The sequence below is a fragment of the Camelina sativa genome, chromosome 17 (assembly GCF_000633955.1).
Source record: "Camelina sativa cultivar DH55 chromosome 17, Cs, whole genome shotgun sequence".
In the NCBI taxonomy this organism is placed as follows: domain Eukaryota; kingdom Viridiplantae; phylum Streptophyta; class Magnoliopsida; order Brassicales; family Brassicaceae; genus Camelina; species Camelina sativa.
In genome coordinates, this window is record NC_025701.1 from 13,763,423 (window position 1) to 13,784,852 (window position 21,430).

The 21,430-nt window shown below is 37.9% G+C and overlaps 2 protein-coding genes, 1 long non-coding RNA gene and 3 pseudogenes across 4 annotated transcripts; all 6 read left to right on the forward strand.

The window, feature by feature from the left end:
- On the forward strand, positions 684-2,176 carry LOC104757110. Its single transcript, XR_762369.2, has 3 exons — positions 684-1,391; positions 1,690-1,825; positions 1,904-2,176. It is a non-coding gene; the product is annotated as an uncharacterized LOC104757110 (long non-coding RNA).
- On the forward strand, positions 4,545-5,794 carry LOC104759455 (annotated as a pseudogene).
- Positions 6,633-7,642, forward strand: LOC104759457 (annotated as a pseudogene).
- Positions 8,956-10,169, forward strand: LOC104759458 (annotated as a pseudogene).
- Positions 10,814-16,037, forward strand: LOC104757111 (activating signal cointegrator 1 complex subunit 2-like). 2 transcript variants are annotated; one of them, XM_010479827.2, is made up of 9 exons: positions 10,814-11,228; positions 11,314-11,473; positions 11,642-11,703; positions 12,518-12,612; positions 12,786-12,899; positions 13,089-13,145; positions 13,671-13,768; positions 14,009-14,421; positions 14,663-16,037. In XM_010479827.2, the coding sequence occupies exons 1-9, from the start codon at positions 10,814-10,816 to the stop codon at positions 15,868-15,870; spliced, it is 2,622 nt and encodes an 873-aa protein (XP_010478129.1). In that variant the 3' UTR covers positions 15,871-16,037. The 2 variants fall into 2 exon arrangements, with proteins under 2 accessions (XP_010478129.1, XP_010478130.1); XM_010479828.2 differs by lacking the exons at positions 10,814-11,228; positions 11,314-11,473 and having other exon boundaries at positions 12,529-12,612; positions 14,663-15,870.
- LOC104759459 (interferon-related developmental regulator 1) lies at positions 17,151-21,401 on the forward strand. Its single transcript, XM_019239454.1, has 13 exons — positions 17,151-17,552; positions 17,736-17,901; positions 18,003-18,083; positions 18,179-18,261; positions 18,362-18,477; positions 18,564-18,674; positions 18,780-18,889; positions 18,974-19,286; positions 19,373-19,501; positions 19,605-19,629; positions 20,784-20,836; positions 20,938-21,015; positions 21,109-21,401. Exons 1-13 carry the CDS (start codon positions 17,543-17,545, stop codon positions 21,154-21,156), a joined length of 1,323 nt encoding a protein of 440 aa, XP_019094999.1. The 5' UTR covers positions 17,151-17,542; the 3' UTR covers positions 21,157-21,401.

Consider the following 21,430-nt stretch of genomic DNA (forward strand, 5'->3'; position numbering starts at 1 on the left):
ATATGTCGGTTTGGGTTCACAAATGAGATGTTAGGGTTTAGATTTCACAATTAGAACGAAATTATATGTCGGTTTGGGTTCACAAATAAGATGGTTAGGGTTTAGATTTTATAAGTAGAACGAAATTATATACGGTTTGGGTTTACAAATGAGATGGTTAGAGTTTAGATTTTATATATGTCGGTTTGGGTTTATTAAAGTGCGGTTTAAGTTTTTTAATTTTATAATAATATATACAGATTTTATTGCCTTATTTTATTAGGGGGTGAATGGAGAGGTTCACCCCTAGGGGTGAACGTAAGTATTGTTCCTTCTACAATCATGTTTTGAAAAATGTCTAAAAACCAAATATCTCATTTTTTTGGGGCAAGGAATTTTAATGTATTTTTTATGTAGTGTGTTTTTGGCATTAGTTCTCTTTTGACTAGAGTTATCAATTAGTTCCAAAAAAAAGGGAAAAAAAAGAAGTAAATTGCTTTGTATTCTCAGAATTAGATCTGACTCATGTTGTTTCGTGACGACTCTACGACTACGACGGCAACAAGGGTTTCTCGTGTAACAAGGATCAAAATAGCAACATCATAATTACTAAGACCATCTTTATCGGTATATCTGATAGGGTGTTCTTGGGCTTTTTTTATTTGAAAAAAATTAAAAAGTGGGCTTAGATCATAAAAACTGATCTTATTTGAGAACTGTTTTTTGTGTTGTTCTTATGCGACGTGGCATTGTCTCATTGAAAACAATTTTTGCAACGGAGAAAACTTTTCATTCCTCATTTTGTTCGATATCGTGACAAACTCCTTGTGAATTTGGAAGAAATTTGTTCCAAAATTCAGTTGCAAATGGAGGAGAATGATTTAACTTTTGGTGACCTCCGACTGTTCGAACCGTTACTCACCACCTCCACCGACGGCTGATCTCAACGGCGACTCTGGTTCAGGTAATTGTGACTCGTCTCCTTCCGATGGCGAATTGATTTTTTTTCTGGGTTATCGTTGAATGAGGAGGTTTACGCTACGGTTTCTGGGTTATCGTTGAATTGATCCACCGACGGCGGATCTCAACGTTCGTTGTCTCCGGAGGATGCGGCTAAGGAAGAAGAGGTTTACGCTACGGTTGTTAAGTTGGAGGAAGTTCACGAGGGATACGAGAAGCTCTTGAGGGATTTGGAGGAGGAGCTTTGTAGGGTTTATGGTTTGGCTGTTGATGAGTCGTTGAACGGTGGGGATGAAGTGAATGAGGAGGTTTTAGCTGTGATTAAGGGAGCTGAAGATGGTGGAGTCGTTGAAAGGATTGATCTTTCTAATCGTCAGCTTAAGCTTATTCCTGATGCTTTAGGGAAGATCGTTGGTTTGGTTTCCTTGGATCTCTCTCGCAATAATCTCAAGGTATTGTCCCCCGAGACTTTGATTCGTTTCTACATGAATCTTGGTGTGTTTAGTTTTGAAAAATTTGGTCTTTTTGCTGTAACTTATAATAATCTCGATTAGAGCTTCAATGGCGTCATGAATCTAGACTAGTTCTCTGATTGGTAGAGGTTGTGTTCTGTGAAGGGTTACATAATGGGTTTGCTTGTTTCTCAGATACAAAATTTTCCTGCATTAGGACCACATATATTGTGCCTATTGACATCTACTTTGTTACTTCCTGAATAGAGTTAAATTGTAATGTTTGTTTTGTTTAAAGCTCATTGATGAAGATATGCCTGAAGTGCCTAAGACAGAGCTCGTTCCTGAAGAACCTGATAAATTGGATCTCCCTGATGTGCCAACAAAAGCATCGATCGCTTCCAATGCAGAAAACACTCCAACAAAGAGAAAAGGTTTTTGTAATGTTTGTACAAGTAATAATTGCTTCACACAAAGAATCTTAAACTCAGACATGCTTTCTGTGGTTGCAGTTCTTGAAGAACCTTTGGAAGTTTGATTTAGAAGTGAAGAATCTGATCGACTACTACATAGCCATGGGTTTATATAAATCATTCTTTGGAAACTTTTGCTTCTGGGCTAATGAAAGCTCCTTTGTGTATTCTCTTCTTACTTCTGCAGCTTGTAAAGTATTGGTTGAACTCTGAAATGTTTTGGTTGTTTATGAACTCATCTCAGAGTCTTTGACCTGAACATATGAAAGTTTGAATGACGTTAACACTTAGTGGGATCATAGAATTTTGTTTTTCTTCTGAGTTCAATCAAAGCTACAAATTCTTCTACAATAGGATGTCACTTTTGTTATCAAATTTTCAAAACTCAAAAATATAAAATTCGAAATTGAATTTGAATCAAACCTTATGAATTTGAATATTATATTATTAAATCTTATGATCTTAAATATGTTCTCCCTATAACTAACTTTTCAGCAAAAGTTCTTAACAACTGATCTTAGATTATTTTCCTAATATATTTAATCTAAGAACACAAAAAAAAGTTATCCCTTTAAAGATGCCCTAAAAGGTTTAATTTGTTACAAAATCTCCACTTGAAGATGCCATGCTGGATCTTGCACTTATTCTCGATCTTAGATGTAAGACGGTGAAATAATTTCAAGAATATTAATTCCAAAAAGCACGAACTTGTTTTACTCATGTTTTATATACCTAATAATACGTTAAAATCCATTAGTATTATTGCTTAGCAGTCGACTGTGTTGTACTTTATCAAATACATAATTGTATCATAGCAGATTTCACGAATACACTAAAAATATATATATATTATATAGAAATACGAAGACACTAAAAATATGTATATTAATCAAAAATATAATCATTCGTAGCCGAGGAGAGACTTCTATATTGAGATTCTGCAGATAATTTGGAAAAAAAAACGTGCTGTTTCTTGCACTTCCAACAAATGAGAGACCTAAAAACATGCAGTAGCAAGAAGTAGATCTCTTTGTGTCGAGGCAAGAATCATAATACACATCTACAAATGCTTGAATTTGAAGTTCAGCTTAATTTAGAGGAGTAAAACAAACCTTGCCGAATGGTGCTTTTGATGTTGTGTTGAATCTTGTAGGCAGCCTTTAAATGAGCATGGCGAAAAGCCTATAAATATTGGCTGAGTTTGTTTACAGCAAAGATAATATCAAGACGAGTGATCAGCATATATACATTACTGTTCCACTGTCTATAGGCTTTACCATCAACCAAATCTCCACCAGTATACTTTGAAAATTTAATAATAGGATTCATAGGAACATTAGAGGGTTTGCAGCCTAAGGTCATGTGCATTGATAATACGAATATGATCTCTCTGATCTAGGGGTGTCAATCGAGCGCCCGCCCGGCCCAAAACCCGTAAAGCCCGCATATGTTTAAGCCCGTCCCGGCTCTATCCAAAATATTTTCGAGCCTATATTTCAAAACCCGAATCTGGCCCTAACATGATAATTACAAGACTTTTTTGAGCTTTTTTAGGCTTATCTTACAGATCAAAAATTTAAACTAATAAACCTTAAAAAAGTGGTGTTTAGAGGTACACTATAAAACAAATCAATCAAAATTGTAACAATTCATCTATATTCACTACAACCAACTTAATTTAAAAGAAAAGTTTAAAACTAAATAAAACTTTTATACTTTAACCAAATAAAACAATATATAATTCATATAAAATATCATAAATAAAAATTTTAAAAGTACAGTATTATGTAAGGTTATTAATTAAATATGAAAACTATGATTAGAGTTTTAAACTTTATTTACAATAAATCATTAATCAATTATTGCAATCAAACAAAAGTGTTAACAAAAAAGTACAAATGTATTTGTTAAAGGGTTTTTTGGGCTGGTACGAGTCCGGTCGGACAAAGCCCAAAAAACCCTATAGTTCGAATGGGCTGAGCCTGAAAGGCTCGATTTTTTCTAAACATATATATTTAAGCTTTAGCCCGGTATTTTTCAGGGTTGAGCCGGGCCAGCCCGCAGGCTTTGGGCCTAATGGACCTAAACATATACTCTATCTTATATCTCATTTAGCTACTTACCTAAGTTGAGGAGGTAAAAAGGTAACCTAAGTTGAGTAGCTAAAAAGGTAAGTAAAAGAAGTACTAACTGCTTAATTACCTTATTTTTTTTTATTTAATCACTTCTTTTGTTTCCAAACATTTGGTAACAAGATATGAATCCAAAAATGTCTATAACATACCCTTCCCGCACGTTTTGTACCAATGTTTCTTAAAAACTGGATAGGCGACCTCCCTTGCCGAGACCAAATTAGGTTAAAAACCCAAATTTTGATTTGAACTGTTAAAACCGACTACGATTATATAATTGTGTATGGTATAAACAAAACTGAAACAAATACACGTACAAAACAAGGGAAACAATTACACGTCCGGCGAAAGTTGGAAGAATGACGAGAGCCGGCAAAAAAAAAGTTGGAAGATTGACGAGGCGGAAGTGCGATCTTCCACCGAAGATAGCCACGAGAATTCCGATAGCATCTGTGAGAGCGGTGCGATCCACATGCAAATTAAAGAGGAGAACCCTTATTTCTATTGGGCGGCGTCAGTCAAAAGTTGGAAGAAGAATGATGAGGACGAGTGTTTGCGATCTTCCACTAGATTTGGTAGGGGAGAAGATACTCACGAGGGTTCCGATAACATCTCTGGGATCTGTGAGATCCACTTGCAAATTATGGAACGCTCTAACTAAAGATTGGGTTTTGGGTAAAGCTTCAGCGCCAAGGCAGCATTTTTTAGGGTTTATGACGATGGATTCGAAGGTTTGTTCAGTTAGATCTTATCTCTGCCGCAGCAGCAAGGACAAAGAAGAAGAAGAAGACTTGATTGATATATCTATAAAACAGGTCGGTTTGCTTAATCAAGTGGAGATATCTAAAGTGTATCACTGCGAAGGCTTACTGTTATGCGTAGCTAAGGACAACTCGAGGCTGGTGGTTTGGAACCCTTATTTGGGGCAAACAAAGTGGATCGGACCCAGAATAGATTTCCACGGGCTAGACAGCTATGCTCTCGGATACGACATCGACGGTAAGCACAAGATCTTGAGGTTTTTTGATATTTTCGAAGAACGCCCTTCCATGTACGAAATCTACGACTTAAGCTCTAGTTCATGGAGGGTTCTCGAGGTCACTCCGGACTGGGATGTAGATCCTCTCAAGGCGGTGTCTCTGTGAAGGGAAATACCTACTTTTTTGCTCGTGAGTCAACACTAGCACCTGGCTTCTCTGGTGGAGAGTACCAGGAAAATGGAGATGTAATGATAGATTACTCTGAGCTTAAAGATTTCTTGCTCTGTTTTGATTTTACAAGAGAGATATTTGGACCGCGTCTGCCTCTTCCGTTTCACACTCGTGGTTTAGATACTGTGACCCTCTCATGTGTTAGAGAAGAGCAGCTCGCTGTGCTATATCACGAAGAGAGTGGCCATGATACGTTATGTAACATAGTTCATATTTGGGTAACAACTAGGATTGAGCCAAACTCTGTGTCCTGGAGCAAGTTTCTGAACGTGGAAATGAGACCATTCTCACTCACTGGTGTTCGGTTTGACGAAGAAACTGGTGGGACCTTCTTCATTGACGAGGAAGAGAGAGTCGCTGTGGTGTTCGACATAGACGGGTACCTATCCAGGGGGCCCAACCACACAGCTTTTATCATTAGAGAAGACGGATACTTCAAATCTCTGAGTCTCGGAGTAGCTCCCAGAGTCGCTGAACCTAGTCACATATCCGGGTATGTCCCAGAGGTTTATTGTCCCCCGCTTTTGTGCTCTTCTTCTTATCATCCAAGTCTCGTGCAACTCAACTAAAAAGGAAAGAAAGAAAGAAAGAGATGTATGTTTAGTTTTTGTTTCTTGCATTTTCTCATCAGACTGCTAGTTATCAGATCGGTTCTCTGCTTCGTTTCTATCATATCAGCTAATAATAAGTAAACAAAAACGATTTCGGCTTTAATTTCCATTATCTTTCTACCATTTTTCAATCCTCTTGTGTCAAACTTATTCTTCTTGTCCTGGTTGAAGTTTCTCTCTTTTCTACTGATAAATTTATCAAGGAATGTTCACTTTTTTCACCTGCAAGGTAATATGGAGTAAACACAAATTGTCGCTTTGCATACGAATCTGATCTCTCGCTGATTTTATCTCATTTATTAGTTATTACCTTAGTAGAGGAGCTGAAAAGGTAAGTGAAAGAAGTTCTAGCTGCTTACCGTATTTTTTTTTTAATTTAATACAGTAACTTCTTATTTTTTTCAAACATTTGGGAACAAAAATATGAATCCAAAACAGGTGAAACATGAACCCTAATTTTCTATTGTGCGGCGGCGTCCGGCGAAAGTTGGAAGAATGACGAGGCGAAAGTGCGATCTTCCACCGAAGAAAGCCACGAGGATTCCGATAGCATCTGTGAGAGCGGTGCGATCCACATGCACATTAAAAAGGAGAACCCTAATTTCTATTGGGCGTCGTCAGTCAAAAGTTGGGAATATGAAGAGAGCCGGAAAAAAATTGATGAGGAAAAGTGTTTGCGATCTTCCGGACTTGGTAGGGGGGAAAATACTCACGAGGGTTCCGATAACATCTGAGAGCTGTGAGAACCACTTGCAAATTATGGAAGGCTTTAACCAATGATTGGGTTTTGGGTAAAGCGTCAGCAGCAAGGCAGCAGTTTTTGGGGTTTATGACGATGGATTCAAAGGTTTGTTCACTAAGATTCCATCTCTGCCGCTGCAACAAGGACAAGGAAGAAGAAGACTTGATTGATATATCTATAAAACAGGTCGGTTTGCTTAATCAAGTGGAGATATCTAAAGTGTATCACTGCTACGGCTTATTGTTATGCGTCGTCAAGGACAACTCGAGGCTGTTGGTTTGGAACCCTTATTTGGGGCAAACAAAATGGATCGGATCCAGAACGGATTTCCACAGGACAGACAGGTATGCTCTCGGATACGACATGAACCGTAACCACAAAATCTTAAGGTTTTTGGATTCTTTTGAAATCTACGACTTTAGCTCTAATTCATGGAGGGTTCTCGACGTCACTCCTGACTGGGATATAGATCCTTTTCAAGGCGGTGTCTCTGTCAAGGGAAATACCTACTTTTTTGATCATGAGTCAACACTGGAAAACGATGACTCTGCGATTGAAGATTTCTTGCTCTGTTTTGATTTTACAAGAGAGATATTTGGACCGCGTCTGCCTCTTCCGTTTCACACTTCCGGTTTAGAAGACACCGTGACCCTCTCATGTGTTAGAGAAGAGCAGCTCGCTGTCTATATCAGGAGGAGGAGGGTTATGGTGTTCCATGATGTAAGGTAGTTCACATTTGGGTTACAACTAGGATTGAGCCCAACTCTGTGTCCTGGACAAAGTTTTTGACTGTGGAAATGAAACCATTCGCCCGCACTGGTGTTCGCTTTGACCATTATACGGGTGGGACCTTCTTCATTGACGAGGAACAGGAAGTCGCTGTGGTGTTCGATCTAGACGGATACTTCACACCTGTGACCACTCGTCACCACACAGCTTTTATCATTAGAGAAGACGGATACTTCAAACCTGTGACTCTTGGAGTCGCTCCCAAAATCGCTGAACCAGGTTTTTATTGTCCCCCGCTTGTGTGCTCTTCCTCTTATCATCCAAGTCTCGTGCAACTCAACCAACCACGCTAAAAGGATAGAAAGAAAGAGATGTTTAGTTTTTGTTTCTTGCATTTTCTCATCAGACTGCTATAATCAAAATTCCCTATTAGTTTCGTTTCTATATACCAGCTATATAATATAAGTAAAAGATTTCATTTCGGCTTTTGTCATGTATCTTTCTACTCTTTTTAATTGCTCGTTACTTGTTCTTGTCATGGGTCAAGTTTCTTTCTTTTCTTTTCTGCTTTTTGTTTCTTGCATGGTAAGTACTAAGTACAGGAATAGGTTGTGATCCTTCTCAACTTTTCTCGTGTAAGAAAAGAAAAAATCAAGCTTCCAACTAGTAGTTTACTACTTATATTACTTTTAGTAGTTGTCTGTTTTTGCGTTTACTGAAAGGAAAGCCAGTAAGTGATCTCTGATCTTCACTCATGTATGTTATATGTTTCCAACACCACTATGAATACTATCGAGCCTTTTCAGGTCCGTCCTGAAGTGAAATCAAGTATTATATATACACATTCCAGGTTGCTGCTGAGCTAGGAACCAAATAAAAACTGAAAGTCCCGTTGGAGGAAAAGCAACACTAACCAAGTTACAGGTGTGGAGAAGATGGTAGCACATTTGAACAAGCCTGTGTACGTTTACAATAACGATTCTTTTGTTGCTGCATTTCCGGGTCTAGAGACTCGGATCACTTGTGGTATCGACATCCCACAGGTTCGGTCTAATGGCATTTTGAGAATACAGAAGAAGAACTTAATTGGCATCAATTTTGAATAGTATCAGCCTTTTTTGCAGCAATGAATTTGGCATCAAAGTTAATTACCTTGTTCCATGAAATACAATAAACCTCCTTATCTCCCCATACAATCCCAACCTCCAGGTTCTTCTGATATATGGTGGTGGTCAGTTACTCTATAGCCGCCAGGGTAGGATATATAACAGATGTACTTGGATTCGTTTATGCAATTGGAACTATACATTTCTGAGAGCTGGTTACATTGCTTGATTAGTAATGTTTTTGGTTTGAAAAACACTAGTAATTCATAAGTATGCTGTATTTTGCTGTTTTTATTTTTATTATTAGGTGTAAATTAATAACTTATAGCACTATTGTATCAAAGAAATTTAATTATTGAAATCTAGATGCCAAGGAAAAATGGGAAGAAACTGATTTTCTTAAATTGAATATATTTCTCAACATAAGAAAAAATACGAAACCTAATAACATATATCATACTGTAATTGTCAAAACAAAATAATGAGACAAAGCCCTAATTTTTATTGCGTAGCTTCTTTTGAACAGTTGGAAAAATAATGAGAGCCGGAAAAAGAAAAGTTGGAAGAAGAATGACGAGGACGAGGATCTGCGATCTTCCACTGGATTTGGTAGGGGGAAACATACTCACGAGGGTTCCGATAACATCTCTGGGAGCTGTGAGAACCACTTGCAAACTATGGAACACTTTAACCAAAGATTGGGTTTTGGGTGAAGCTTCAGCGCCAAGGCAACAGTTTTTAGGGTTTATGACGATGAATTCAAAGGTTTGTTCAGTTAGATTCCATAGCAGAAAGGAAAAAGAAGAAGAAGGAGAAGACTTGGCTATAAAGCAGGTAGAATTGCTTAATCAAGTGGAGATATCAAAAGTGCATCACTGCGACGGCTTACTGTTATGCGTCGCTGAGGACAAGTCGAGGCTGCTGGTTTGGAACCCTTATTTGGGGCAAACAAAGTGGATCAGTCCCAGAAATAGTGTCCACTGGCTATACAGCTATGCTTTCGGATACGACATCAACCGTAACCACAAAAATTTTGAGGTTTGTGGAAATATTTTCCATTCCATATTCAAAACACGTTTCCAGGTACGAAATCTACCAGTTGAGCTCTAATTCATGGAGGGATCTCGAGGTCCATCGCGATTTGAAAATACAAATTAATTATGGCGCGTCTGTGAAGGGAAATACCTACTTTTTTGCTCAAGAGGATGAAGGTGGAGAGAAAACGGATCTTGAAGATTTCTTGATCTGTTTTGATTTTACAACAGAGACATTTGGTCCGCGTCTGCCTCTTCCGTTTCACTCTGGTATCGACGAGACTGTGACTTTGTCTAGTGTTAGAGACGAGCAGCTCGTGGTGCTATATCATAATGATGAGGCTGATTATGATGGTGATCAGATTAGCACAGTTGAGTTTTGGCTTACAACTAGGATTGATCCCAACTCTGTTTCCTGGACAAAGTTTTTGACTGTGGAAATGAGAACATTCGACCTCACTGGTCTTCGCTTTAACCATTATACGGGTGGGACCTTCTTCATTGACGAGGAACAGGAAGTCGCTGTGGTGTTCGATCTAGACAGACACTTCTTCACACCTGTGACCACTCGTTACCAGACAGCTTTTATCAGTGGAGAAGACGGATACTTCAAAGCTGTGACTCTTGGAGTCGCTCCCAATCTCAGGGACCCTCGTCCCCCGGTTGTGTGCTCTTCTTCTTACCTTCCGAGTTTGGTGCAAGTCAACCAGTAGCTTAAAAGGAAAGTTAGAAATGTTTAGTTTTTGTTTCTTTCATACCCTCAAGACTGCGCTAGTTTAGTTATTGTCAGATCAGTTTTAAGTTTCGTTTCTAGATTGTATCCAGCTAAATATAATAAGTAAAACGATTTTAGCTTTTTCATTATCTTTCTACCCTTTTTTGTTCTTGTCATGGACCATGCTTGAAGTTTCGTTCTTTTCGTCAATGCATGAGATGGTTAAGTTAACTTATTTGTTTCAGTCTAGTAGTCAATCGTTCTATAGCCACTTTGCAAGATAATCCATGACTTCATACCATGCAGTAAAGTTCATCAGTGGGAAATGTATATTAAACATGTTAAAAGTACATTGTAATTCACTTATAATGATGATTTTTTTTCTAATATCATCCCGGTTAAATCTTAGTTGCATACTGCATACAATATTTTTGATGATATAGAGTTATAGACTGGTTCAACAAATTAAGTTAAAACCGGCTGATATTTTTTTTAAGATAATTAATGGTCAAACGCAATTGTTAGCAATCACAAACGCAAACGCTGTCGTGGAATCCCGATCGTTTTATTGACTCTCCAGCGTATATCATCATCAGCAGCCTTTGCTCCTCCTCCTCCATCCGCCTCCTCTTTCTTCTTCCATCGTCGGCATCTTCTCATAGCGCAGACATGTCTAACCGACGCTCGAATCGGCATGACGAGAATCCAAGATACGTTCCCAAGGGTCATCAGCAGCAGCAGCAGAAATTTATACCCAAACCAATGAATCCAACTCCTACCTCTAATTCTACTCCTTTCCCCGTTTCTCTCTCTTCTTCGCTTAGGCAATCAGATTCCTCCACCGCGAGTTCCAGAGTCTCCGCTTCGGGTGGTAGTAGGGTTAGGATTGGGGATCAGGGACAGTTGGTTGCTCAAGGCGGTGGCAGTTTCGTCAATTACTTGCCGCAGGATGAGGCTGTAGCTGCTGGTCTCGGCTCCGATGATGGAGGTTTGGATCCAGTTGAGTCTCAGCGAGTGGTCGATCTCCTCAATAGAGAGCTCTCAAGGCTCCTTAAGCTCAATCCTAGAGATTTTTGGCGAGAAGGTCATTGTTCTTCCCTGAGTTTTTAACTATATTTTTGTTTGATAGGTTTTGGGCTGAATTGGCTTCTCTTGATTGATGATGACAGTGGCTAGTGATGCATCGTTGCATGATTTTCTGGATAGCTTCCTGCAGTTTAGGAGCAGATGGTATGATTTCCCTTTTCATGGTGTCAAGGGGATTGTTGCTGGTGTAATTGTTGGAGAAGTCGAGTTATGTCGCCGTGTTTTCATGGTCTTGTATAGAATGTGAGTCGCTACTTGTTTCATAACCAACCTCATGGATGTTCTTTACCATTTATTTATGTCAGACTAGTCTTACTGTGAAACTTTGAACCTCTAGTCGAAGATGGTCTTTATTTTTTTTTTGATTCTTTGGTCTTGTGAGTTGAGGAGTATGTATATTGGTTGTGGCAGATCGTCCAATAAGGATCCCGGTGCTCGAGCTTCTGATAGCCTCAGTCTGAGAGATCATGAAGGTGGCCTTTTGCTCTTTTTTTATGCTAATTCCATTCAGTTGTTGGTAGTTTTTTCATTTCATTCTGAAAATTAAATGAACAATAGAATGAAAGATTGACATGCCTCAGTGTTTATATTCTGTAGTTCCTCTCTGTTACTAATTTTTAGGTTAGAATTATTTTGTGCCTCATCCTCGGTGGAAGCTGCTTTTTCCTAATCCAAACTGAAGTATGATTTACTATAATTCTTTTCTTACCAAGTCCCTGGTACTAATATATCATCCAGAGTTTAAGTAAATTTTCCATTGTTCACTCAGAAGTATAGTTAGAAGTAAGGACAGTTGAAGGGGATATGACTCTTGTGATTATTGTCAAATAGTCATTTTTTTTTTTTTAACTCAGGCTAAGATTCCTGTACATATTTAGATTCTGGATAAGCTTTACGAGTCTTATGTGTAGAAGTTGTACTTAGATTGGTCGACATTTGGTGCTCAGGCGTGTAATCGATTGTAAACGTTTGTTTCTCAATATATGGTAGGTAACTGATTAAAGCTGGTTAGTCTAGGGCAGAGTTAAATAGAGCTTGCACCAGAATATGTGGTTCTTAAATATATTAGGATCGATGTAAGAATCAGGTAGTGAGAGGAGTCCACCCATTGATCAAGACTTCTCAGGATGAATTGAATTCATCATTGCAGTAAACTAGAGTTGTTGTTTCTGTTTCTTAATAGTTTTCTTCTATTTTTCTTTTTCTTTTCGTTGTGCCTGATATGTTTTGTAGGAATTTTTAGAACTTGTTTTCTAGCTTACAGGTGTTCACTAGTTTTGTTTGTAGTTCTCTTGCAGGACAAGAAGTTACTGGACTTGCCAAAATTATTGGATATTTGCGCTATATATGGACATGAGAATGCAGAACTCACAAAATCTTTAGTAAGTCGTTATGAAATTAACTTCGTCCAAAGAGTTAAGATAATTTGTTTTTATCTCTGTGCATCAATTGGCTAGGATTGATTCTCTTTTTCTGGTATTTGACATCCTGGGATTCCCAATTGTTGATTGGATAAGAAATATTCTTTTGCTAATCTAACTGTACATTTTCCCAGATTGAAAATGCTGTGAAATCACAAAATTGGATTCCTGAAAGTTTGAATATGATGCTGTCTCATTTCTTGGGCATCCTGCACACAATGCATCACCGTTGCACCTCATCTTTGGAGGTATGTTATATGAGTTGATTTCAAAACTCCACTTTGAGATAAACTAGTAAAATTAAAGGTGTATATATATGTGCGCACACACATATATATTAAGTTTACTTCCCGAGTGTTGATTGATCTGTTAATTCTTGTTTTAATTTTTATTATCCGGCTTTCCCTGGATCGATATATCTATTTTTGTATCTGCAGACCTTAGTATCAAGTGAAGACCATGGACATAAACAACTCCATTCAGACCTTTTGGAGGTGAATTTCCGTCCCTTTTTAATTTATTAATTTCTCTGTTGTGTGTTTGCTTCTGTAGACACTTGAGACTAGTAACATTTTCTTTTTTAGTTCTTCAAGGGTTAGTTTAAAAGTACAAAGAGTAATTATTTAAAACGTGATGATACATGAGACCTTTGTGTAGATCTTTTCCAAGATATCTATCTAAGGCCTGATAAGGTTTTCTTTGTTACATTGGACATACATATAGCTAATTATTCTAGGTTAAGGAAAGATAGAGCTTGCTCTATGAATGGCGTTAACATATATCTCTCTTTTAATATACTGTATTTCATCTTTAGTTTTTTTCTTTCACATGAATACGTAAGCATGTAGACACAATTGCATGCACAAAACGCAAGTATGCACACACTTAACATACTCAACTATTCAAAATATAGCAAGTTTCTTCTCTTGTTGAAATTTATAACAAGAACACCGGACTTTGCTTGTTATAGTGTGTGGGCATGTAATGCATCTGTGCTAATGTCTTTTTTATGTGATTAGGTTATGGACTTCATTAATGATGGAGTTGTTTCTTTGGATGCTTTTATTTCTGCTTATACACCAGCTGTTATAATCTTAGCATGCCCTGTTGAGACAAGGTATGCACCATTTTCTATCTAATCTTTCAGTTTCTTGTGAGGGTAGTATCTACGAATCTTGTCTATCGCACAAGATTAGTTGACATAAATCATCTGTAAGTGGATTTGTATTTAATTCCACTATGGGAGTCTCATGATTGATGAAAAACAGTATTAATAGTGGCATGTTGGTTGCTATAGTGATCTATATTTGGCTTGCTTTGGATTTGTTTTTATCGTAACATAAATCCATCTGTGCAGTTATGGGAGCGATGAAGTTCTTCGCAGCCTTGTTCTGTTGCATGATTCGTTGCTTCCATCACTTCATCATGGCTTTCAGGTCTTGTTCAAGGATGGAGACCATGATTCTCTTTCAGATATATCAACGAGTTTAAACATGTTATCAACAAGGATAGGAAGTTTATGTTGGAACATATTAGATAATTGTTATCTCAGCAATGATGTGTTCAATCACGAAACTTCAATTCCAGCTGTCACAAAGATGTTCCCGTCAAGAGTAGAGGACCCTATGGTGAGGGCAGATATATTGATTCAAACATTCAGGGAGATCAGTGGACTTTCTGAGCAGTCAGTGGATAGCAAGAACCGATTACTCCAAAAGCTTGAGAAGAATTACAGAATAATTGACAGACTTAGGAGTTTACAGACTGCAGGTATTTGCTTCCAGAATTTGGTTCTGCCCAGCTGTTACCTGATTTTCCATGTCACAGTCGGTTCTTGTCTTTTGTATGTATGGTCTGTTAGGATAGATTGTGTATATTACTGAAGATGAAATAAGCAACGCATTATCTCCACTGTTTGCTAGTGAAATCAATGTGAAATTTTGTGCAAAACCTAGTTCTTTGTTTCTTATTGCCATGAGTTATAAGCAGTTTGCTACTGGCTTCCATGCAGGATGGCTATCAATGGAAGATGAGCAGCTTCAGTATTTGTCCATGATCATGTTGCATTCTGCAGACACTTTCTCTATGAAGGAGTCGCCGCTTCTTCTAACTGATGGTGGAAACACCAAAGATCTAATGGATGGGAGTGCTGTAGTTATGCAATCCAAGATCAGTCAGATAAAAGACATATTCCCTGATTATGGGAACGGTTTCTTAGCTGCATGTCTTGAAGCCTATAACCAGAATCCAGAAGAAGTTATACAGAGGATTCTTGAGGGAACACTCCATGAGGATTTGCAGCGGTTGGATACCTCACTGGAGACGATGCCACAACCTAAAACTGCTCCAACTCTTAGAAGCAAAGACAAAGGGAAAGGAAAGCTCATTGAATCTGACACTAGTAGCTCTGCTATTTACACAGGGCAACCGATCACACGTCCTTCACTTCCAGCTTCATCAGCCTCATCTACAGCGGTTGGTAGATTTGTCAGAAAGCCAAAGGATGATATTCCAAGCTACAAAATTCTCGATGCTAGAAAAGAATCCGACAGAGAGAGGAACGCAGCCCTACTTGCGCAATACGAATACGACGATGAATACGATGATTCTTTTGATGATCTGGGATTGAGTGTTGCGGAATCAGGTACAGAAGAAAGCGGGGCGTTTGATAACAGAGCTGGCTCAGCTGGATCGGAGCCTTCTGATGCTCCAAAGTGGGGTAGCAAAAAGAATCCTCAATTCTATGTGAAAGATGGTAAGAACTACAGTTACAAAGTGGCAGGCGCAGTTGCGGTGGCAAACGCAAACGAAGCTTCACTGATAAATGAAGCTGAGGGAGATAAGATACTTGGGTTGGGGCGTGGGGGAAACATCCCTCTCGGAGCGGTAAGAAAGCTGACAGAGTATCAGGGACAGAGAGATGAGAAGGGTCAGCCTAATGTGAATGCGAACACAGGAGATGGAAGAGAGAATGGGAGAAGCTCGAGAGGGGGAAGGGGAAGGGGAAGAGGAAGAGGAATGGGGAACAGAGAGCATCAACCGCAAGAGAAGAGTTATGAGAATAATAATAACAACTCAGAGGTTAGTACAGAGGCGGAGAATGGAGGAGGAAGGGGTCGAGGAAGGGGACGAGGAAGAGGAGGAGGTGGTGGAGGGAGAAATCATAATCATAAAGATAGAGCTATGAAAAAACACATTGCTAGTGTTTCTGGTTTTTAGAGATAAACACAAAACGTTTTAGTGGGTCTCCTTTTTACATTTTTTTTTCTGGTTTGGAAACGGGAGAGAAAAGAAACTTAATATTTTACAAAAATCAAATACTTCATTTTGATTGTAATGCTTGTTTCTGGTAATTAAAAAGAAAAAAAACTTAGTTAATATCCTTATTATTCCCTTTTGGTTAAACAAAGTTAATCTTTGATTTATATACGCAACAGTATATAAATCACTCGCAATTTCCACACATTGTATTGTATGATCTTTCTTGTTCTTCGCTTTTAAAAAAAGTGAAGTTCTTTCGTTTAGTTAGCGACAGAAGGTGTTAATTAGTTTAGTAATAGATGTAAGTTGTAATAATGAAAAGTGCAGAAATATATATGTGCATACATTAAATAATAAGAAGGGATTTATTTAATTTTGTGGTAGATAATGACTAGTGATAAATGAATCTACAATCAACAACTACACTGTTCGTGAGGTCTACGTACCACACGAGAAACTTGATAATAGTATGTATATTTATCCACGTGATTCATATATATATATATATATATATATAAAGAGATTCTTTTTCTTTTCTTTTATTTGCAAAATACAAAAAGATAAGGAATAATAGAAAGAAAAAAGACAAATCCTAACCTAAGTAGAAAATATATTAATTTAACGCGTGTGAGCTAATTTGATTTGGATTAGGGAGCTTAATAGAGTACGCCCTTATATATATAAATTAAGGAACACACATTCGATGCCCTACCTACTTAAACATAAGAAAAATAACAGCAGAGAGAGACGTAAATAAATTACACCAAAACAAAACAAAAAAAAAAAGCTTACGAGAAATATAGTATAGGATTTTCGTTCATTGAAATTCAGAAGAGAAAGATGCCGAAATCCTACAAGAGAAACACGAGCCGTTCGACGAAATTAGAATCGGCTTTAATACCATCAATACCACTCTCTGCGTTTCTTCGTGCAAAAGAACTTGGTACGTACATACATAATTTTTTATGATGTAACTGTAAGAGTAGCTTATATACCCTTAATGTTGTTTATCTAGAACATAACTTTTTATGATGTAACTGTAAGAGGAGCTTATACTTGATGTTGTTAGTCTAGAACGCTGATTAAAACTAACACCATAATAAGAAACTGGGATATTAATATATATGAGTCACGTCGGTAGAGGTAGGGATCGGAGGGTGAAAAGAAGGGACACGTGGAAGAGGATATTCTAAAGATGTGAATGAGATTTGATTCTTTGGTCCGATTTCATCACCACCACCGAGTTAAAGAAGAAGGAAGGAAGAAGAGTCTTCCTTCCTTTGTCTCTATTATATATCATCACTTTGCATCCCTACGTTTCTCGACGAAAGTCTCAAACTCTTCTCTCGACCTCTTCCTCTCCTCTCTCTTACCCAAAGAAAAAACCTTAAAAGCGCCGATTCTTTAATGGATATATCGCCTCTACGATCTTATTCCTCCTCTTCATCTTCAAGACTTTTATTGCTCTTCTTTTGTCGTTTTCGTGCTTCGATCCCTTCTTCTTCTAATCTTGTTTCCCATCCTTGTTCTAGTTTTCAGTTTCTCTTATAATTCCTTTTTTGATTCCCATCCTTTTTCTACTAATTTTCGCAAAGTATATTGAATTTAGCCAACCGCAGACAAGATAATCATGGGGAGGAGTAAGTTTCAATTTTCTGAATCGTAATTTGGGATGTAGTTCAATTTCCACCTTGGTTTGTTTGTTTGATTGTTTTAGGGTTCTTCAATTAGGTTTCAATTTGATTCGTGTTTCGTCTCTGATTATACCCAATATTTTTTATTAGCTTTATAAAATCTCTGATATAATTTTTTGTTGTTTTCAGAATCACAGCGTAATAAGAACGCGACAATGTTTGATAGTGATGATGATACAAGTAGTGTAAGCTCTTCCTCCACCATGCCATCATCTGAGAGAGTCTTGAATGATGATGTCACTGTTCACAAAGATGCTTTGTTGGATCAATCCCTTGATGCTCTCTACGAGAAGAGGTTTCTTTTCTTTCTTTCTGTTTTCTTTCTTTATAAGTGCTTTGCTTCATCTTTTTTGGTTGCAAAACTTATATATATGGATTCCGTTTCTGGATTTGAAGGAGTTCAACGAGAGAGCAAGCTTTGGCTTCCATTGTTGATGCATTTAACAGCGACTTGCAGCATGAGTTTGTCGAAAACAAGTAATTATCTTCGACAAACTCAAATATTGGTTTGCAGCATGAATTAACTGTGTGGTTTAGTATTTATGACACCTGTTTCTTCTTAATGATGGCAGGTTTGCGACTTTATTGCATCAGTGTTTACACTGCGTTAAGAAAGGGTCTACCAAGGAGACCGCATTAGCTTCTCATGTTATTGGTAAGTCTCTTGAGTAATAATAGGCGACTCGCAAATCATCTTCATCAATTTATTTTTTAATCGAGTCATATTAACAGCTGATCGTGGTGTGTGTTTGCAGGGTTGCTAGCATTAACTGTTGGACTTGGGGATCAAGCTAAAGAGGTTTTGGAAGAATCTGTTACTCCTCTTTCTCAAGCCCTTAAATCTGGTCGTGAAATCTTGAAAATAACTTCGGTATGCATTATTTATTCCATCACAGCTTTCTCAATAAGGTTCATCATTGATTTACACTTGTTGATATCCTGCCATTTTTATTGTAGGTACTCGAGTGTTTAGCAATCATAACCTTTGTTGGTGGGGCTGATCCAGAGCAAACCGAGAAATCGATGCAGATTATCTGGCAAATGATCCACCCCAAACTAGGGTCTAATGTATGCATCTTACCTTTTTCTTATATCAATTTGGTTTATTAAGAACGTAGGTTATTTCGTCTAAAGTATTAAGTAGGCTCACCTGTGTTACTTGGCGTTTTGTAGGTTGTGGCAACCAAACCTTCACCTGCTGTAATAAGTGCTGTTGTCTCTTCCTGGGCATTTCTGCTCACAACTGTTGATCGCTGGACACTAGGTCCTAAAATTTGGCAAGAGTAAGTGGAGCGTTGGGCTTTCTTTCGATGTAGTCCTTTATATTCATATATATATAAACTAATTAGCTATTAATGTCGTTACAGGACCGTAGCTTATCTCTCTACATTGTTGGAAAAGGATGACCGATCTGTACGTATAGCTGCTGGTGAAGCTCTTGCGGTGATTTTTGAGTTGGGAACTCTAGAGAAGTTCTCTGCCGAAGCCAAAGGGTCTGCTAATGGAACACTGAAAGAAGGAACTGTTTCTCAGGAGTCATTGATGCACATGCATGGCTTGAAGGCTAAAGTCACTAAGCAAGTTAGAGAGCTCTCTGCAGAGGCAGGTGGTAAAGGTTCTGCGAAGAAAGATCTCAACACCCAACGAAATTTGTTCAAAGATCTTGTTGAATTTCTTGAGGTATACCTTCACCTTTTCTCCTGATGAGGTTTAAGTTTGACTCTTCTGGTCGGATTTTTTATAAGATATGTTTTATTTATGATTAGGATGGATACGCTCCTGAAACCTCGACAAAAGTGGGAGGGGACTATTTAGAGACGTCAACGTGGTATCAGATGATTCAGTTGAATTATTTGAAACATTTCCTTGGGGGTGGTTTTATTAAGCATATGCAGGTCTGTTTTCTTATTTGCCCTTTCTTTTCTAGTGTTGACTCTCTGAAGTTTTCTTTTTCTAATAAAGCTGACACTCTGCTCTTTCAAACAATTTGGTTATCAGGAGAATGAATTCCTTCATGATGTATTTAGTTTCANTATTTATTCCATCACAGCTTTCTCAATAAGGTTCATCATTGATTTACACTTGTTGATATCCTGCCATTTTTATTGTAGGTACTCGAGTGTTTAGCAATCATAACCTTTGTTGGTGGGGCTGATCCAGAGCAAACCGAGAAATCGATGCAGATTATCTGGCAAATGATCCACCCCAAACTAGGGTCTAATGTATGCATCTTACCTTTTTCTTATATCAATTTGGTTTATTAAGAACGTAGGTTATTTCGTCTAAAGTATTAAGTAGGCTCACCTGTGTTACTTGGCGTTTTGTAGGTTGTGGCAACCAAACCTTCACCTGCTGTAATAAGTGCTGTTGTCTCTTCCTGGGCATTTCTGCTCACAACTGTTGATCGCTGGACACTAGGTCCTAAAATTTGGCAAGAGTAAGTGGAGCGTTGGGCTTTCTTTCGATGTAGTCCTTTATATTCATATATATATAAACTAATTAGCTATTAATGTCGTTACAGGACCGTAGCTTATCTCTCTACATTGTTGGAAAAGGATGACCGATCTGTACGTATAGCTGCTGGTGAAGCTCTTGCGGTGATTTTTGAGTTGGGAACTCTAGAGAAGTTCTCTGCCGAAGCCAAAGGGTCTGCTAATGGAACACTGAAAGAAGGAACTGTTTCTCAGGAGTCATTGATGCACATGCATGGCTTGAAGGCTAAAGTCACTAAGCAAGTTAGAGAGCTCTCTGCAGAGGCAGGTGGTAAAGGTTCTGCGAAGAAAGATCTCAACACCCAACGAAATTTGTTCAAAGATCTTGTTGAATTTCTTGAGGTATACCTTCACCTTTTCTCCTGATGAGGTTTAAGTTTGACTCTTCTGGTCGGATTTTTTATAAGATATGTTTTATTTATGATTAGGATGGATACGCTCCTGAAACCTCGACAAAAGTGGGAGGGGACTATTTAGAGACGTCAACGTGGTATCAGATGATTCAGTTGAATTATTTGAAACATTTCCTTGGGGGTGGTTTTATTAAGCATATGCAGGTCTGTTTTCTTATTTGCCCTTTCTTTTCTAGTGTTGACTCTCTGAAGTTTTCTTTTTCTAATAAAGCTGACACTCTGCTCTTTCAAACAATTTGGTTATCAGGAGAATGAATTCCTTCATGATGTATTTAGTTTCACTCCAAAGAAGATTGGTGGAGGAAAGATGACTAATGATGAAAAGGTATGTTTCTCGGATCTTCTAGAAATATGCACTTTATGGCCGTATGCCATTACAAAAAATCAGTGTTAACGAAACTGGATTTTGCGATTATTTTGTTGCAGAGGTTGTTTAAATCACCAAACTCAGCTCTCAACAAAGCAAGAACGCAGTTCCTGACCAAGCAGAGGATGTTAGCTAAGGTAATATAAATTCTGGCTTGATCATCTTCTCTGGAAGCATTTTGTACTTGTACAGAAAAAATATGAAAGTGTCTTTTGTTTCTTGTTATGCAGAATATGAACATTGGGCATTACGCAGCGACAGAAACGATGGAGGAATGATCTTTACAGTTGACTTTGAAGCTTTGCAAACTCATCTGCTGCTCTTGGAGAGTGTTGTTGTATCATTACACTTATTTTTGTTACATGTTTTTTAGTCATTGGTCCCCTCATTACACTTTGGAATCTCTTTTCATTATAACAATTTTCGACTCTCGAGTGTTATTCAATAGTCTTTGATGTTATAGAGCCATTGACCAATTGTATTTTACTTGAATTGTCTCTGAATAATCCAAATTGGGTTCCAATTTCTTCTGAGTGTTAGGTTATATAGATA

Excerpts from the sequence above, each read along its gene's own strand:
- LOC104759459 (XM_019239454.1), top strand. Across the intron at positions 18,084-18,178 it reads CATGAGTTTGTCGAAAACAA|GTTTGCGACTTTATTGCATC; the intron begins GTAATTATCTTC and ends TAATGATGGCAG. Across the intron at positions 18,890-18,973 it reads GGTCCTAAAATTTGGCAAGA|GACCGTAGCTTATCTCTCTA; the intron begins GTAAGTGGAGCG and ends ATGTCGTTACAG.
- LOC104757111 (XM_010479827.2), top strand. The coding sequence starts at position 10,814 with ATGTCTAACCGACGCTCGAATCGGCATGACGAGAATCCAAGATACGTT. Across the intron at positions 11,229-11,313 it reads TAGAGATTTTTGGCGAGAAG|TGGCTAGTGATGCATCGTTG; the intron begins GTCATTGTTCTT and ends TGATGATGACAG. Across the intron at positions 11,474-11,641 it reads TTCATGGTCTTGTATAGAAT|ATCGTCCAATAAGGATCCCG; the intron begins GTGAGTCGCTAC and ends TGGTTGTGGCAG.